At 37.1% G+C, this 18,727-nt stretch overlaps 1 protein-coding gene across 1 annotated transcript in view; it reads right to left on the reverse strand.

Annotated features, from left to right (window-relative positions):
* calcr (calcitonin receptor) overlaps positions 1-18,727 on the reverse strand; it is a 61,720-nt gene that overhangs the window by 8,722 nt on the left and 34,271 nt on the right. Inside the window, exons 5-15 of the mRNA XM_016242246.1 lie at positions 18,316-18,419; positions 17,537-17,705; positions 17,304-17,414; positions 16,865-16,977; positions 15,517-15,608; positions 9,724-9,850; positions 5,535-5,688; positions 2,580-2,640; positions 2,415-2,481; positions 1,855-2,073; positions 1,716-1,757 (exon numbers count right to left, since the gene is read on the reverse strand). Coding sequence (XP_016097732.1) covers positions 1,716-1,757; positions 1,855-2,073; positions 2,415-2,481; positions 2,580-2,640; positions 5,535-5,688; positions 9,724-9,850; positions 15,517-15,608; positions 16,865-16,977; positions 17,304-17,414; positions 17,537-17,705; positions 18,316-18,419 — 1,259 coding nt within the window. The remainder of the gene's footprint in view (positions 1-1,715; positions 1,758-1,854; positions 2,074-2,414; positions 2,482-2,579; positions 2,641-5,534; positions 5,689-9,723; positions 9,851-15,516; positions 15,609-16,864; positions 16,978-17,303; positions 17,415-17,536; positions 17,706-18,315; positions 18,420-18,727) is intronic.

An 18,727-nucleotide genomic window follows, 5' to 3' on the forward strand; every position in this document is an offset into this window, starting at 1 on the left:
ATCCAGCAAAGTAAACCAAAAGATTGAAGGGTGATTCTCAAAAATCTATATTTTATGCAAGCTTTTTTCAAGATAAATTTAGATGTCTTTCCAAAAAAGGACACTTAGAAACTCCAAAAGATTATGCATGAGATATAAGGAGCCCATATATGCACATATGAAAGAAAAAAAATTGAGCTGTGATACCGAACAGGACCACATGGAGATGCCAAAAAAATCTTAAACCAACCGCCTGCTGACTGCATATATCTACTACAGTACACGGATCCATTCAGTATAACTAAACACAGCAACATAAACATGACAAATCAAAACATTATCGTAAATGTGTGTGGAAACAATGTGAATGTACGGAAATGTCTGTGCCTGTGCATAGATACAATGTGCGAACAGTGCGTCAAGATCACTTATACACGCATTACTATAACTGACTCACGCGTGCTTACTGTACAGCTCCTGTACGCCACCGCAATCTTCTTTACCTTGATTGCAGTCTTCATCCATCAAAACTTTACTAGCGAGACTGGTTATCTAGTCGAGAAACCGTAGTTTGCGTCTCATCTGGCCATACAGCGGTGGGATGTGTTGACAATCCTTTCAGTCTGTACTTCACACAGCGCGTGTGACATGTGAGGGCTTGCGCTCTTCAGAGACAATCACAGAATATGACAGAGCTCGTGTTTTAAAGCGAAACACACTGGAAAGAATAATTCACTTAAAACGCAACGCAAGTCTCTGTTCTCTCTGCAATCTCTGATGTAAACAGCCTGGTTTCCTTTATATTAGCGCTGTTTTAGACGGATTGTTTGAATGCATCCGCTTACTGGATCATTGGACTGAAAACTTTCCTGGAGTTTAGCGGCTTAAAATGATCTAATCGCAAGCAGAGTAGCACAATTGGGTTAAAGGGTTAGAATAGAAATTGTACTTCAGTAATTTTATGTTAATTGCGTTAAATTATTTTAACGCCTTAAGGATTGTAAAATTAATCGTATGCGTTAGCGATGACAGCCCTAATATATATATATACCTGTATATATTATTAGTTTAGACACATAGACTGTAAGTCCCTACAGTTGTTATCAAATTGTCCTTAAAAGCAGTAAAAGTCACCAGTCATATCATGTGTGCTTCCTGACAGATCATAGAGAAAAGTGACATCAACCATGTCTGAATCAATGTGTCAGTTGCACAACATGGCCAAGTATTCAACCAGAAACCCCCGTTATAAAAAAAAAAAAGACATCGTCACACTATCTTTTTAGTTTGAAGGTGAATAATCAGTCTTTTTAAATGGGGTTTTATGATGTTGCATGGAAAATATTAATAATATTCTTCAAAACACTTTAAACTGAATGACATAAGGGTAAGTAGCGTGTTTCTGCCACGGGATAAAATAAAAATAAATTAGTTAAAAAAAGGAATTGTGAGATATAAGCTCAGAACTGCAAGATGTAAACACACAAATCTGAGAAAATTCTGATATAAAGTAAGAATTGTGAAATAAAAAGTAATTTTTATCTTTATCCCGTGGTTCATATTTTGCGATTCAGAAAAAAAAAAAAAAAAAAAATCTGAATTGAGAGATAAAAAGTTGCAATTACCTTGTTTTATTTTTCATTCCTTGACAGAAACAAGCTTCCATAGTAAATAATGCCACAATTTGAGTGAAATATGCCTTTATGTATTATAAGGATATTGTTCAATCTGCTTACCTCTCCATTGAAAAAGCAGAATATGGTTGCCACTAGCAATCCCTTGCAAAATATAAAATATAAAAGTGTTATCAATCATTTTGAGATGTCTTCGACAAGTAAAAAGAGTTAACATTCAGTCTGTATATAGGATAGTTACCTGGTAATTCATTAATATGTGCATGATGTAATCGTATATCTCTCCTGCCAAGCGGTTCTCTGGCCGCCAAGGGAAGATGACAAACTGAATGCCCAATAAGGGCACCAGAATGAGGGTGGCCCTCACCGCCTTCATATACATGTTAGACTCAGCTCGATGCGTATCTCTCAGTTTGGTCACCAAGACCCGTACTATGTTCAGCAGAAAGAATAAATTGACCTACAACATTAAAAAAAAACATAAAAATGAACTGTGATGTTCTCCAAATAGTCCTTAACTAACATGCTCTATTTAGATTTTAATTTCACACAGCGTTGCCACAATTAAGCTTGATTAACTGTGAATGAACAAATCCGTTGACTCGAAAATTAACAGAAAAGCGCTTTAATGAGATGTTAAATGCAATATTTGTCATTTTGGCACTAAGAACATGACATTGCATTAAAAGTTTTACTCAACATTAAGCATACTCAAGTTTTTTTCATGACTAAAATGGATTATTCCGAAAACTCTATGTAATAGATAAATATATTCAATAAATATAAAAGGCGCTGACTCACTAATAAAGCTGCCATGATGGGGCCATGAACCACGTAGAGCAGATGTGTATCCACACTCATCCAGCAGCTAGTGGAAAATATAATAAATCCCATATTAGACCCACTGTCCACTAAACCTGGCCTGTCTTCTGTATTTACTGCTGAAAAGCAGTGAACATTACTCACTTGTCATCAAAGTATTTCTTTCTCGCCACAGCATGGATGGATGCAGGCACCAAGGGGAATCCTGTTGAAAGGAGAATTGAGACATTAGTCAAACACGAAATATTATATCTCTAATGTAAAATGAATGATAATGTTGTAACTTTTATTAGATGGCGAGCCACGACCACACAAAATGCAAACTTTATTTATTGGAGTATTTAAAATCATAGCACGGTACGAGCTCAATATCTATAGGCTAAATAAAATTGTATTGGATGCATGAGGAATTGGGCACTAGAGGGGATGATTAACAGTGAATAATGACTTACATTTTGGTCTGTTTCTCACCCAAAGTTATTGAATAACTTCAGATGACTTGGAAAATAATGCATAGATTAAAAGATTTTTCTTTTTTCTTTTCTTCTTTTTTCATGGGCAAATGTAAGTCATATGGGGTAAAACAACAAGGGAGTGAGTAAATAATGGCATTTTTAAATTTGAGGTGAAATATTCCTTGGGAATATTGGGAATTTTTAATAACCTCTGCTGGCATTTCAGCAGATTTTCATGCAGACGGTCAAGGGATTCTCTCCCTTAGGGAATGGATGACAGATCCGACACAAGGTTATCACACAATCTTTAATAATCCCCCACAATTCAGGTATTTTCTTGTCAGGCTAGTTCCTAACCCATGTCATTGCTAACATACAGAACAGGCAAAACAAGACAGTTAGGGCCCGATCTTCATTATAAGGAAAGCCAAAGGCCCACACGGTGTCTCTGCAGCCTGCCTCAAAGCCTGTGCTGTTCAGCTGTCATCCATCTGCACAATGATCCTCAACAGATCACTGGAAGTGTGAAGTCCCTTCCTGCTTTAAATGCTCCAACATCATCCGTGTACCCAAGAAATCAAAAATCACGGGACTAAATGACTACAGACCTTTTGCTTTAATGTCTGTGGTCATGAAGTAATTTGAGAGACTGGTGTTGGCCTACTTGAAGGACATTACGGGACCCTTGCTGGAACCCCTGCAGTTTTCTCACCGAGCAAATAGGTCTGTGGATGATGCAGTCAACATGGGACTGCATTATATCCTCCAAAATCTGGACAAACCAGGGACTTATGCAAGGATCCTGTTTGTGGACTTCAGCTCCGCTTTCAACACCATCATCCCAGATACCCTTCTGATTAAACTGACCCAGCTCTCTGTGCCCACCTCCATCTGTCCGTGGATTAAGAGCTTCCTGACAGACAGGCAGCAGCTAGTGAGGCTGGGGAAACTCACATCCAACACCTGCACCATCAGCACTGGAGCTCCTCAGGGATATGTGCTCTCCCCACTGCTCTTCTCCCTCTATACAAATGACTGCACCTCTACTGACCCCTCTGTCAAACTCCTGAAATTCACAGATGACACCACAGTAATCAATCTCATCCAGGATGGCAACGAGTCTGCTTACAGACAAGAGGTTGAGCAGCTGGCTGTCTGGTGCAGTCACAAAAACCTGGAGCTGAACACGCTCAAAACTGTGGAGATGATTGTGAACTTTACGAGAAACCCCCCTGCACTCCCCCTGAACAGCACAGTGGCAGCAGTGGAGTCATTCAGATTCCTGGGCACCACCATCTCACAGGAACTGAAGTGGGACAATCACATTGACAATCACATTGAAAAAGGTCCAGCAGAGGTTGTACCTTTGTCAACTGAAAAAGTTCAACCTTCCACAGGCGCAGATGACACACTCAGATGTTTTACTCAGCTGTTATTGAGTCAGTTCTGTGCACATTTATAACTGTCTTGTTTGGGTCAGCCAGTAAATCAGATATAAGAAGACTGCAACGGACTGTTAGGACAGATGAAAGGATAATTGGTGTGCACCTGCCCAACCTTCAGGACTCGTACAACTCCAGTGTTAAGAAACAGGCAGGTAACATCACCACAGAGCCCTCTCGGACACAACCTGTTTACACTTCTCCCCTCAGGCAGACAGTACAGATCTCTGTGCACTAGAATAGCTAGGCATAAAAACAGTTTCCCCCCCCCATGCCATCTCCAGATTAAACAGCTAACACAGAAATCACCACCTGTCTTCTGTAATTCATTTCTTAATAACTAATTATTGCCTCTCTCTCAAGTATTATGTAAATACATATACATATTTTTATTTATACAGCTTTATATACAGTAAATATGCACAAATCTGTAAATAATCTGTTCCAAATGTATACCACATTATTATTTTATTTATTTACTATTTTCCTTAGTCTTAAATGTTATCTCTGTTCTCATGTCATATATTTATGTATGTTTGTACAAAGAGCTCCTAAAAAACACAACAAATTCTTTGTGTGTTTGCACACTTAGCGAATAAATCTCCTTCTGACTCTAATTCTGGTTAGGGCCTGATCTTCAATAAACCGTCATAATAAAACTGCCCTTAAATGTTATCTCTGTTCTCATGTCATATATTTATGTATGTTTGTACAAAGAGCTCCTAAAAAACACAACAAATTATTTGTGTGTTTGCACACTTAGCGAATAAATCTCCTTCTGACTCTAATTCTGGTTAGGGCCTGATCTTCAATAAACCGTCATAATAAAACTGCCAGTGGGAACCGTAAAGTACACCCGAATGAGGAATAAACCATGAACCCCAAACATCCACAAATGTCCAGCACATTGTGTCCTAACTGTGGGTTAGCTGATTTGTCTGTCTTTAAACAAGTGTTTGTGCCGGCAACAGTGTTTTCTGTTTATGGAGCAAGAGGACATGACCACGAGCAAATGTATCCAATAAATTATGGAGCAAAAGACTGATGAAACAGCTGCCTATGAAAACAGGTCACGATACACTTCATGCTGAGCAAATATGGAGGGCGTTCATATTTAGAATTTAGAGTTTGCTAACAGATGGGAAAGCAAAACTGGAAGCTATGTTCAGATGGACAGGGGAGCAGAGCTGGCAGAGACTCACCCCAGCCCAGAAGATAATACCAGTGCAGATGCTGCTCCTCGGCAAATACGGCCACCACAATCAGAGTGTGCAGGTAAATCCCCTCACAGAGCATCCAGAAATAGTTACAGCCCAGCATGTACATGTGGAAGAAGTGAAGCACCTTGCAGCCAATCTGCAGAGGGGGGAAAATGAGAGAACGAAGTAGACAGGTGCTTTAAGTCTCACTGAAACTAGCAATTTATGCAAAAACTAAATCTGACAGGACAGCCCTGCTGAAAAGACCAACTTACACCAGCGTGAATTACCATGGTCCAAGCTGATTTATGCTGGTTTGGTTCTAGTCTTGCTAATTTAGATATAATTAATGGTTTGCAAATTATCTACTGCAGTATTTCTCTGGTTGATATCATTTTTTAAAAATTAATATCAATTTCATGAACTGTACAGACTGCGATGATGCATTATTAACATTGTAAAAAAATATATATACATTTTCATTTAAAGGGGTCATATGATGCTTTTTTAAAGATCATTATTTTGTATATTTGGTGTAACAGAATATGTTGACATCCTTTAATGTTCAAAAAACACATTATTTTTCAATTACTGTACATTATTGTAAGTCCTCTTTACATTAGTACATTATTTGCTCCGCCTCTCTCAAACGCTTAGTTTTCCGCGGAGGAAGATAGATGAAGCGTCTGGCTCTCTCTCGCGGCCCCCCATCCCCCCCGCGCGCGCGCGAGAGAGAGAGCCGCGGATCTAGCGGGTGAGGACCGAGAAAAGGACGAGCCCGTCTCGAATCCCTCCGCTAAGTCCACCCGCGATCCCCACGACAACAGCCTCGGCAACAGCGGGACCGCTGCCAGCGGGATCGCGAGCCTGGCCGCTGTCATCAAACGCAGCCAGGCGAGAGCGGAGCGTGCGCAGCGAGAGCTCGCAGTGATGACAATCAGCTGCTCGAAAGCTGACCATGCATGCTCTGCTCCTAAACAAACGACACACAGATCGTGTGTATTCCCTGCCATCAGATATCGTGGGCAGGGAGAAACACAGCGTTTGTAATGCCGTTCACTCGCCATAGACTTCTCATTGTTTTATATATATATGAGTGCTTGTGCGGACAGACAACAGTAAATAGACAGACACATACACATAGCGCTACTGAAGAGCAGAAGCTGGTTTGCGCCCGGCCGGATGTGCCTTTATGCTTTCTGGTGCTTACGTCACCCTGCTCGTGACGTCTCGCTGCTCCATTGGACGGATTTGACACGTGCTTCAGAACGCGGTCACGCAAGGGCGTTCCCAAAGCGTCTCGACGCAACTCGAGTTCCTGAAGGGGAACTTGAAATCGCATCATATGACCCCTTTAAAAAAATATATAATTTGTGGTTTCTTACCTTGGCATTAAGTTACATAAAAACTAACTTTATAAATGCATAAACAACAGCAGAAGTGTGATTTAACAGCCTAACACATTGAACAAACACTGATCCCAATGTTGTTTTAGTTTTAGCCAAATTACTAAGTGACAGATGGATTCACATCAAAATACCATAAAGTTTGTTTGTCCACAAGAACAGTCTAGACTAAATATTCACAACAAAATGTGACAATTAAAACAAAAACAATAAAAACGGTTTTTAAACAGGTTCCAGAATCTTAAGCTCACATTATTAGTTTAGAAAATATTTCTGTGTTGGCCAGAGTGTTTACTGGGGAATGACCAACTGGAATTAACTTGCTTGCAATTCACAAATACCTGCAGAATATTCATTTTTATCTCTTTAACATGGCCCCGACATTACCTTACTCTGAATGCTTGAGTAGCCTGGCTCCTTATTAAGAATGTGTGCCGTTTTAATTAGAAAATGCTGGCAAAAGTGTCTATACTAAATCCGCTGAGCTCTGGATCACACCCCTCCCAATAACACATCAGTCATCCAGATTAACTTTTTACCATATGTCCATAGCTCTCATCTGCCTGCTGCACCCACGCAACTGGCAGCAAGTCCTCACACATGTTACTCTCCACACATAACTTTCCTTTAGAAGTCAAAGCTTCTTTACTTCAATTCACATGTCCTTGATACTGGAGCGCCGCTATGGTTTCTGAGCCCTCTGAACAGCGTATTGACTCATGCCTCCTCCACGATTGGGGGGTTGGGGGTTGTTGTGGTGGTCCCCCTCAGTCTCCCTTGTCGGGCCCTTGGAATCGTCCAAACCTCCAACCCCCCCCACCCCCCCACCCCCGTTACGGCGACCACGTTGACAGACTATGTTGGAAACAGAGGGTATAAGTCTAAACTAAAGTGGGTAACTCTGTCTGTAACTTCTTCTCCTTGAGACTGGGAATGCATTTTGTTTTGGCTTCTGCAGAGTTGGAAGTAAAAACAGAAGGAGCTTGTTCTCCAGGCTGAACAAGGATACCATAAATTAAACACTGAGAATGCACCCACCCGCGAAAGTATGCACATTTCAAGACATCTGCATTACACTGGCCCCATAAAACAGACATCATTTTGAGAAAGCATAAGTAAGGATGGTACTTCGGCAGGCACAGCAGCATTTGGTTTTTAAACAAAGGAGCCCAGTGAATGTGATAATGCATCTCGTAGATATAACCCAATATTCTCAGGCAAGTAAGAACAATGATTATCGTCTTTCTGCAACCCCAAAACTACACCTCCTTTCAGATCAGCATCCAATCCTCCACACATAATGACAGGCGATTTCAAACCACGGACAACAGGATACAAAAACACATTTTAGGTCACTTTTTAGCTCTGTTTTTATATCAGAAAAAAAGAATAGGCAATTCTCCTCAATAACATTAGATACAGTAGCTAAAAGTTAATGTTTTTCTTGAAACTCGTCTCCTCCCCACACCTCTTAGATCACGCAGTGCATTCCAGTGTGGCAGATTTATGCATTCCTCCATAGAGAGCAAAAGCTGAAAAGATCATATTCCAAGCACAGATCTTATGCAATGAAAATACAATGAGAGTTAAAGAGTTTTGTGGTGGACTCGATGTGTGTTTCATCTGGAGTGCAAAAAATATATCTTATGCATGCCAAATATAGAATATCATTTAAATTTAAATACTGTTTTTAATCAAGAAACAATTTTTTAAATGGGTAATGTGAAAAACTTTACTTAATTTTAAGTATCTAAAAGTATTTAAATGAAAAAAAAACAAGTCATTTTTTTTCATTATTGAAACTGAATATATAAACTATCATTCAAAAGTTTGGGGTCAGTAAGACTTTTTGTTTTACGCTCAGCATGGCTGCATTTATTTGATCAAAAATGCTGATTTTATGCTCAAGAAACATTTCTTGAACATTTCGAAAAACATTCATGTGGAAAACAGGTGTGCTGCTTAATATTTTTGTGGAAATTGTTATATATTTTTTCAGGATTCTTTGATGAATAGAAAGTTCAAAACAACAGCATTTATTATAAACAGAAAACATAAATGTCTTCACTGTCACTTTTGATCAATATTTTTTAAATGGGTAATGTGAAAAACTTTACTTAATTTTAAGTATCTAAAAGTATTTAAATGAAAAAAAAACAAGTCATTTTTTTTTCATTATTGAAACTGAATATATAAACTATCATTCAAAAGTTTGGGGTCAGTAAGACTTTTTGTTTTACGCTCAGCATGGCTGCATTTATTTGATCAAAAATGCTGATTTTATGCTCAAGAAACATTTCTTGAACATTTCGAAAAACATTCATGTGGAAAACAGGTGTGCTGCTTAATATTTTTGTGGAAATTGTTATATATTTTTTCAGGATTCTTTGATGAATAGAAAGTTCAAAACAACAGCATTTATTATAAACAGAAAACATAAATGTCTTCACTGTCACTTTTGATCAAGTTAATGCATCCTTGCTAAATATAAAAGTTTTAATTTCTTATTTCAAAACCAGAATAAATAAATAAAAAATATTACTGACCCTGAACTTTTAAAACAGCCTTTAAATGGTCAAATATGTGCTTTGTACTTTGAAGGTCTAAACGAAATTGTAACAAGGAAAAAAATGTTTGATTTGATCTGATGCAGTACAATTACTCAGGTTGTTCACACCTCTTCTCTATTATTTGGATCAGCCTCTGTTTCCTCACTTTTCATAAACAACAAGCAGTACTGGCAGTAACGATGCTGATGTGAGTATTGTTTAGGTGAGGGCACGCACCGGATTCCTCTGCACCACTTTGGGGTTGTTGACCACAGTTATGAGGTTGATTATGGTGAAGGCTGAGTTGAGCACATACGAGCAGAATAGGTTCTTGTGTAGAGTGATTCTCTGACAGCACAGGCTCCTGAATGATAGATAAAGAAACATTAATCACTGATCATTCATGACAGAAGCAGTTTTTGAAGAATAATTCAGTTTGGCAGGTCATTTCAGGATGGAAACAAACCATTTTTTGGATAGTTTAGATACATAATCAATCATAAATCAGTCTACTTCTGATGGATTACATTTTTCACCAGACTTGAGCACTGAACTTTTCAGCATTTTCAAGATTTGCCAGGTTTAATATAGATTTTGTCTGTTCTTCCATCCTTAAATGACTCTTTGCAAAGCCTGAATTAGATTATGACTGATTCATAAAACTAGGCAAACATGCAGTGCAAACTATTATAATTAGTCTGACGTGGTCAGGAAGATCAATAAAATAAACTTCAGCTGCTTGTTTCTAACAATGGTATCATTCTGTCAGATACGCAGAGCGGCATGCTACACACAGCCAGAAACAGCACAATGTTTGACTTTCTATACTTTTTATTTCTGGTGTTTAGGAATAATCTATCCAACTTCCTCCTTATGACCTGCACCCAAAGCCGTTATTGTAAATGAAATGATCACAGATAATAGTTTTGATGTACTCTGCTTGACTGAAACTTGGCTAAAACAAAATGATTACATTGGTCTAAATGAGTCTACTCCACCAAGCTACTGTTATAAGCATGAGCCCCGTCAGACTGGAAAATGAAACGGTTTTTAAGGTTATATAAACTGTATACAGTGTTGGGTATAATGCATTACTAAGTAACTAATTAAGGCAATTTAATTACTAAAATTAAAGTAAAGTAAGGGATTACTCTTAATTGTTTCTGGAATTGAATGACATAATTGCAAATTGCATAAATACTGTTTAGACTACAAAACATTATTGTCTATAAAACAGTAGTGGATTTAACATTACAATCTAACATCTAATTTTAATGTAACTTTTTCTCTTTAAAAACTTTAGTCAGTTCAAGTAAAATGTATGCAATTTTATATTATTTATTTGAAAGAATTAAAAGAGCAGTTTAATGTCTATCCGACATCCCGTGGTAACTAGGATTTACACTTCAGCCTCAGTCTGGATCCAGAACACCTGAGAAGAGATGATGGCAACCCCTCAGAGAACCTCAGATAATGCCAACCCTGAAACCACATACAGAACTACCAAATTTTGCTATAAGTTTGATTACATCATATAATAATTGCTGTTAATAGTGTTCATCGTCTGTTTGATTACGTCTTTAATTGATTATGTATTTGATAGATTTTTCCGTACATTTCTGCCATGTGTACATTAACTGACAGTCACCACTGATAAGCTACCACTAAATATTGTAGAAAATTAATTTGCTGTAAAGTTGCTTTGCAATGATTTGTATCGTAAAAAGCGCTATACAAATAAACTTGAATTTAATTTAATTTAATTGACCTCATCATGAATTGGCAGGCATCACTGATGAGCAAATGTGGGTGGTCATATGCTAATATCAGGAATCCAAGGATTTCAAATGAGACACTTTTTTAGTTTCAGTAAATGGATCTTTTTGGACTTCTGAATGGTACAGAATGTTTTCATAGTACAATGAAGTCTTTTATGTCAAAAGATCAGGGGATATTTGATTCATCACGATATGATCCATTTAATGACGCAAACAGAACAAAATGTATGGGTCACCTGAGGCCTGAGTATCCTGGCTTCATTTCAAATAATGTGATTGTCAGATGCTTGCCTGTTTTTACTATGCATTGCTAAGTGGTTGAAAATAAAAACTCAATGTGTTTGCAAGGGATTATACTAAAGCTGAATTTATGAAGCTCTATAAGATGAAGGAAAAGTCATCAAACTGGAGAAGCATTTACAACATATAAAGATAAATGTTGTTTGTTTCTACACAACCAAAGTTCAGTAAACAAAAATGCAATTTCTTTCTACTAAATGCTGTTTTGTTGTTGGTCAGGAGTTTGTGACAGAAAACAAGCTCACACCTGCATCAGCCATCTCTGTCAACAAGCACAGCGTTTGTTAGACAGCAAGTTTGTCTATACTTTGCTGTCAAAAGATAATGATAAAATATCCTACAAATGGCATCCCAATCACCCAATTAAGAAAGTCGTGCTACTCACATGATTTCATTCAATTTAACCTTAATTTGAGTGCAAAGCTGCTACTGGAGCACTAGAGTGATGGGAATGAAAGCTGAACTCACTTTCCAAAGCTATTTCCCATATTCCTAACCAAAAAATTTCTGGCATTATTCGGGGGGCATAAATTAAAGCTTAGTGCAGCTGTATGCTGACACGTACCTCTCCTAGCACCACATCTGGACCCAATAAGACAACATTAAGACTTTGACATTTCAGAAGATCGGACTGTAAATATCACCATCCCACGTAAAAACAAGTGTTGCTATGTTACACTTCCAGATATTGTACTAAAGCAGCTAAACAATTTGTATTGCATGTGATGCCCTGTAAATGACACAATAAAAAAAAAAATTTACGAATACAATAACGGTCTAATTAATCCTTCAAAAAAATTGATCAGACCCCTTAAGTAAAAAAAACACAAAAAAGCAGATGCTGTCAGGGTCTTGGGTAGAGGATGGAGCGAGGACTCAGTATTGCAGAAAAAAATGGTTTTTAATTGGTAATAAAAATAAACAAACAGAAACACAAACTACCCCGTGGGGGAAAAACAGGCTGGCAAGGCAAGGCAAGGCAAGGCAGGATCTGGACACATCCAGGGATTGACGATGACGAACGACTGCAAACACAAGGAGAACAAATGAGGAGGGTAATGAGGGACCACATGTGGGGCAAATTAACTAATAATCAGGTAACAAGATGGGAGGGGTCAAGACAATTGACATGAGCACATGGCACACCGAATCAAAGACAAAAAGCCATGTGCTCACACAAAACAAAACACAAGCACATGGCCAGCAAAACAAATCACAAGCCATGTGCTAGAACAAGAGACACGAACACGCAGCTAATGAGAAAACTCATAAGCCGCGTGTTCACACAAGACAGCAAGAAAAGCACGCGGCTGAACACAAACCGCGTGCTTCACAAAACACAACACACGTGGACAGAAGAGCGCACGGCCGAGCGAACTCGAGACCGCACGCTCCCACAACAGACAGAACATGGAGCGCGAGTGTCCGGACCCCGACACGTAACCGAAACTCAAGACATGAGTGCCGGGATCTGAACACCACGCTCCAACATGAAAGTACACGCAGACGAGAGCGTACGGCTCAAGCACACTCGAAGCCGCACGCTCACATGAAAACAATGACATGACGCGAGTGTCAGGGCTCTGTCACAAAACTATGAATTACACTAGACCGAAGTGACAGAACCCTGACAGATGCATCCAAAATGTTGTTTAAACAGTGCTTACTCTTTTTTCCCAGAAATTATATTATCTTTGATTTACATTTTCAGAGACATGAAACATTGTGTGCCATAATCAATATTGCTCAGCACATTAAATTGCTAACATCAAAATATTAAATTAAATTAGTGTTCTGTGATTGTGTTTTTCTTAAAAAGCAAAACAACACAACATGTATTTACTGTGCACTAATGTTCAAATAAGCTCTTAATAGACATTTGCTTTAAATACTCCAAATAATAATCTCGCAACCATTCAATTATTGCTTAGTGTCCTGAAAATAATCAACTATGAGATTGTAAGTTTACTCGCTGGAAACAACTGTCATACTATGTGACATATAACCCAAAGTGTATGTGCCGTCTAATGTACAGTATATAAGACTCTTTGGCTCCTACATTTAATTACCCATGAAATTAAGTTTACCCTAGGGGATACAGACATACGGAAACCAAGTCAGCATGAAATGACACACAAAACCTGACAAATAATACCTGTCATTTGGCTCAGGGCTTAGTGCAACTGCAGACAAATGGACACCAAGGATTTACACTCAATAAAATACAATGATGAGAAAAAAATGTTTGCAATGCCAGAGCTAAAGGACCTTTATGTAGTTCAAACAGTTGGGTCCTATTAAAAGTTAGTTTGTTAATGTTAATGACAGAAGCATCTTTAAATAATTTAAACGTCCATAAAAACATGCACAGTCCTTGAAGTGGATTACGTACAATGAAATGTAATGTTTTTATTTCAAGCACCAAATCAATAATATTCAATTAATGACTGACAAAAATAAAAAATATACTTATGTGAATGGAAAATGAGCATTTTCATCTACACTACTGTGCCTTTAAATAGTAAAGACAAGAAAACTATGAGATAGAATTAATGAAATAAAGTATTGTGGGAAAATGCCAAAAAAAAAATAAAAAAGCCAAACTATCTTGATATTTGATCTTTTCTAAAGTCATTGTGCTCTGTTTAGATTCTAACTCGGCATTCTTTCAACCAACTTTATGAGATGTTTTTAAACAGTATTGAAGATGTTCCCATTTATACTGGACAATTGTTAGCTGCATTTCTTTCACAATCCAGTCCAACCCAATCATTAAAACTTGTTTGGAAAGAAACTGAAGTTTATTCTCCTACTAAAAGATAAACTTTCAGACAATTAAAACAGGTTCCCCAGTAGAATTTCCATGCTTTTTGCCCCATACATTTATTTCTTTTCATTTTATCAGGATGTCTGAGTTCTTTTGAGGAAAAGCTTTTCTTGTTTATGCATTACGCTTTTAGGGACCACCTTTTCTAGACAGTGCTTGGGTGGTTCGGTGTAACTTCCACATCCAGATAGTTAAACCAGCAATGCCGACTGAGACATCAAAACACTTGGATATTGTTTTCCTAATTTATGCCTTTGTTTTAAATCTGTAATGTCTTCTTTAGTCACTAATAATCTAAGAAGTAAATGCAATTTAGATTCATAAAATAAATTTAGCTTATTCAGTCATGACGATTAGGCATAAAATGTGGTAATTATTTTAAAGATTTACAGCTAGGGCAATCATGGATAAATTGTTAGTAAAACGTTTTTCATCTGTATAAAATTATAGGCTTCCTATTCCCCCAAACCCCCCACCACAACAATTTTGACATGGAAATAATTCCTTTTGGGTTTCAGTGTGTACACAAACATGAATTACATTTCAATGTATGATTTGCAGTTCAGTCTAATAAGAGGGTTTGTTTAGATTTTGATGCATTTGCGAGGCACTGTATATGGTAATTCAGTCAATAAGCACAGAGAAAAGTTTTCCTGACTTTGTGGAAGAAATCGCCTGATCTGCAGTTGTATATAATTCAGGGGTTAAAGCATTTAACGTCAGGGTTCAGACCGCATTTCCGTGTGGCCATGCTGACAGGAATGCTGATCCATCTATTCTATTTGGTTTGAATTGGCCACTGTGATAAATGGGGTAACCGAGAGCCTCTTGGCAAATCTCTCTTTGAAAAGCTTAAACGACAACTCCGTCAATTAAATAAATCTCAGACGCCACTGCAGAAATCTTCCACTACACCATCATCGTCAACAGCTCTAACAAATGACAAACTGCTTGAGAGTAGACAATACACAGCCCTGCCAAAAACAAGTAAACAACTTGAGCAACCTGTCATAAAGAGGCGTATTGATCGGTCTGAAGTAACTGCAACTATGCAGCAGATATTTCAAGGTTTCTTCAAGTCATATGGATGGAGACATTAAAGAGAAGATGTACCTGTAAACTCACCTGAAATAAAAGAAAATGGCCAGCGAAATGAGAAGGGACACTATAGAAAGAGCATGGCCCACAATCGCCATGTAATACAAAATATACGCCATCTGAAATGAGAAAAATAATGTTAAGGTTCATCTCCAAGACTTTTTACCATGTTCTCTTGAGATTCACTTCACTGTTTTAATTTTTTGTGGTTCAAGAGACTCATAATGAGAACCAAGTGTAAAAATAATAATAGCAATTTTGAAGTTCATCTTTTATATTCAAATTTATTCTTGCAATTCATTATTCAGTACTTTTATATTAAGAATAGTCCTAAAATTAAAAAAGACTCTAAAATAGCATAAAAGATCAAAACAGTTTATATACAGAATGTACACCAGTTAAAGAATGATATCATATAAAAATTCATTTGTCTCTGAAACTGCAATTAAATTATTCATACAGGGTGTTTAAAGTGTATTATTATCACATTAATATTCTGTTTATAATCACTTCTCACAAGATTAGAAATGTATCAACCTGTATATTTTATAGTATATTTTTCAAGGTATTAAACATAACATGATAAAAGATTATATAATCATATTTTTCAAAAGTGTTATATTGAACAGCAAGTTTCAAGCAACAAGGATGAAACCTCAAAGTAGTAAGAAGGCTTAAAAGTAGCATATCTCAATTTGAAAGTACAAATATCAATTTATTGTGCCTTTTTTTATGAACCCAAGTCAATTTCATCTGGTCTGATAGAGTGAAGTGCACAGACTTTATTTGAGCTTGTCTGAGCTGACATTTTCCCTGCTCTCCCTCTCTCTATCCCTCACAGTTTGTAAAGCCGCAGTTGTACAGCACTGAAACCATTATGTTATGAATAATTTTCAGAGCCACTCTCCTCCAGAAAAGCTGTTTAGTTAAACATAAACTGCCTTGTGTAGACCTTCCGCTTCACTTCCACTGAGTCTGAAAGAAACACTCAAATCCAACATGCCCTTCAGGAACAGTATGTTGACCAGTCTGAGCTGTATATATCATATTTATGCTTTTGTAGTATGTTTGTCCAGAAATGTTGATCTGCTAATCATTTGTCCTTTTTTTCTTGTGAAATATTTATATACACATTTTAGAAACCAACAGCTAGTAAACTCTCTGCAATAGCAGATAATCTGCTAAATTGTAATTCAGCCCTACATGTTTAAACACATGGACTAAATCACAGAAAAGAAAGTCTTTATATTGAAAATCTTGCACTCTAACATGTGTAGGAGTTTATTTTCATAATATCTGACCATTTAATTCAGAGATATTCATAACACAGTAAAATGTTCATTTAAGACAGGTGCAGAATTTAAAGATGACCTACCTTGAGCTTGTCCTTGGTGTGAGCAATGCAGAGGGTGTAGTTGGACCATGTCCTGTTCGTCTCAGGGTGCCTGAACCAGTTTCCTGTCTCATCACAATACTTGGTGACCTTTTCTAAATAAACAAGGATAAAGATGTGAGAATAAGAGCCTTTATAAAAAATGAATAAAAAGCATTTAGCTTTTAAAATAACCCTGGTAATAAGAAGGCTCAGCACTTTGAAAATTCTTTAGTACACTTTCAAAAACGAATCTGTGTTTTATATGCAAGTCAGGTTTTAATGTATCCTTCAAAAACCCTTTGAGAATCCTTTAAGAATTGGGGTGGTGTAGACTAGTACAGTGGTTCTAAACTGGTTTTGCTTCAGGATACAGACCTAGAATTGTAAAAACATTATTGTTTTTTTTTTTAAACCTAAATAACAAATTAATGAATTGTACCAGTGGAGTCAAAGTCAGGGAAGTAATTGGGGCAGTTTTGTGATGTGTATGTTCCTGCTGGTGTGTCGTCCCAGCATAGCCATCCATCCCATGTGCGGTTGCAGTATGGACCTAAAAGACAAGCACACAAACAATCAGGGCCAGTTCCACCATGCAATTGCTCTTTGCACTTTGCGCTATGAGTTTCTGATGATTCAATCTAAAACCTCTTCTGAGGCTCTCTGTTTTCACACCTGATTTGTTATATGGCTGGTCTCTATTCATTTTCTCAAAGCATTTATATTGACCATCGATGATCTTCTTCCGCTCCTCCACTTTCTGAGTCACTACGGGGCTGACCTGACTCTCAGCGGTAGGATCCATCTCCGTCTCGGTCTCTAAAAAGCCATGAACTGGTAACGTCTGAAAAAGAAGGCATTTGTTTTTGAGAATAAACATTCAGAAGTATCTGAATATAGGCCTATTGGATAATTGGGGGTTTAGTGCCAAAGTATCTGTCGTTTTTAAATAAATCGTATTTAAATAAATATATATTTCCATATATGTGTGTATATACTGCATGAGTAAATATATGTTCAGTATGTTTATACACATGCAGTACCATATCTTATCACATGTACATCTATATATTATAAAGTGTATTACTGAATATAAAATTACATACATTGTGATATATAAGTAAATATATTGTCACATATTTTTCAATATATGAAAGCAGCAATTCCTTGTGTATTATTCCATATATTGTAATACATTTACACAATATATTATTCTGTATATTTTCTAATATACTGTTACGTATATATTTTCATATATTGATCATTCATATTTTAGGAAATATATGTTCTTATATATTATAAATTCATAGGCATGATGCGCTGAAAGTATCATATCAATTACCTATTGATTCAAAGTTATAAGCAACTGTATTTATTTATTCTTAGGGCAATTTAACCCAATTTTATTGGTATGACCAAACAAATCTACAGCTCATTAGTATGCTATATTTTACCTTTATTTTCTCCTTTGAGAATGTGAGACAGTGGGACCAGGTCTTATTGATGGATGAACTGTGTACCCAGTTGCCAGATTCATCACAGTATTTGGTTATTTTTTCTGCAGAGAAAAAGAGGTTTAGTGTAATGACTTAAGCTTAAGTGTTCCGGTGATTAACTCCAGCCTTCGGCCTCTGGAATTAATCAATCTGTGTGTTAGAACAAACACTGTGAGCTGAGTCCCAGACAGAGAGATTTCTATCAGCGAACAGCGAAGAATATCAATATAAAATGATATCCTTAGCTCAGCATTGCTGTGGTCACTGCTTCATTTCACTAACATTTAGAATCAGGAAAAAAAATGTCATAAATGTTTGATATGAAACTTTGTCCTGTAGCAAGGATCCTTTCCCCTTAGAACAACACCAC

This window comes from Sinocyclocheilus grahami, unplaced genomic scaffold (assembly GCF_001515645.1).
Source record: "Sinocyclocheilus grahami isolate Dianchi unplaced genomic scaffold, SAMN03320097.WGS_v1.1 scaffold650.1, whole genome shotgun sequence".
Lineage (NCBI taxonomy): Eukaryota > Metazoa > Chordata > Actinopteri > Cypriniformes > Cyprinidae > Sinocyclocheilus > Sinocyclocheilus grahami.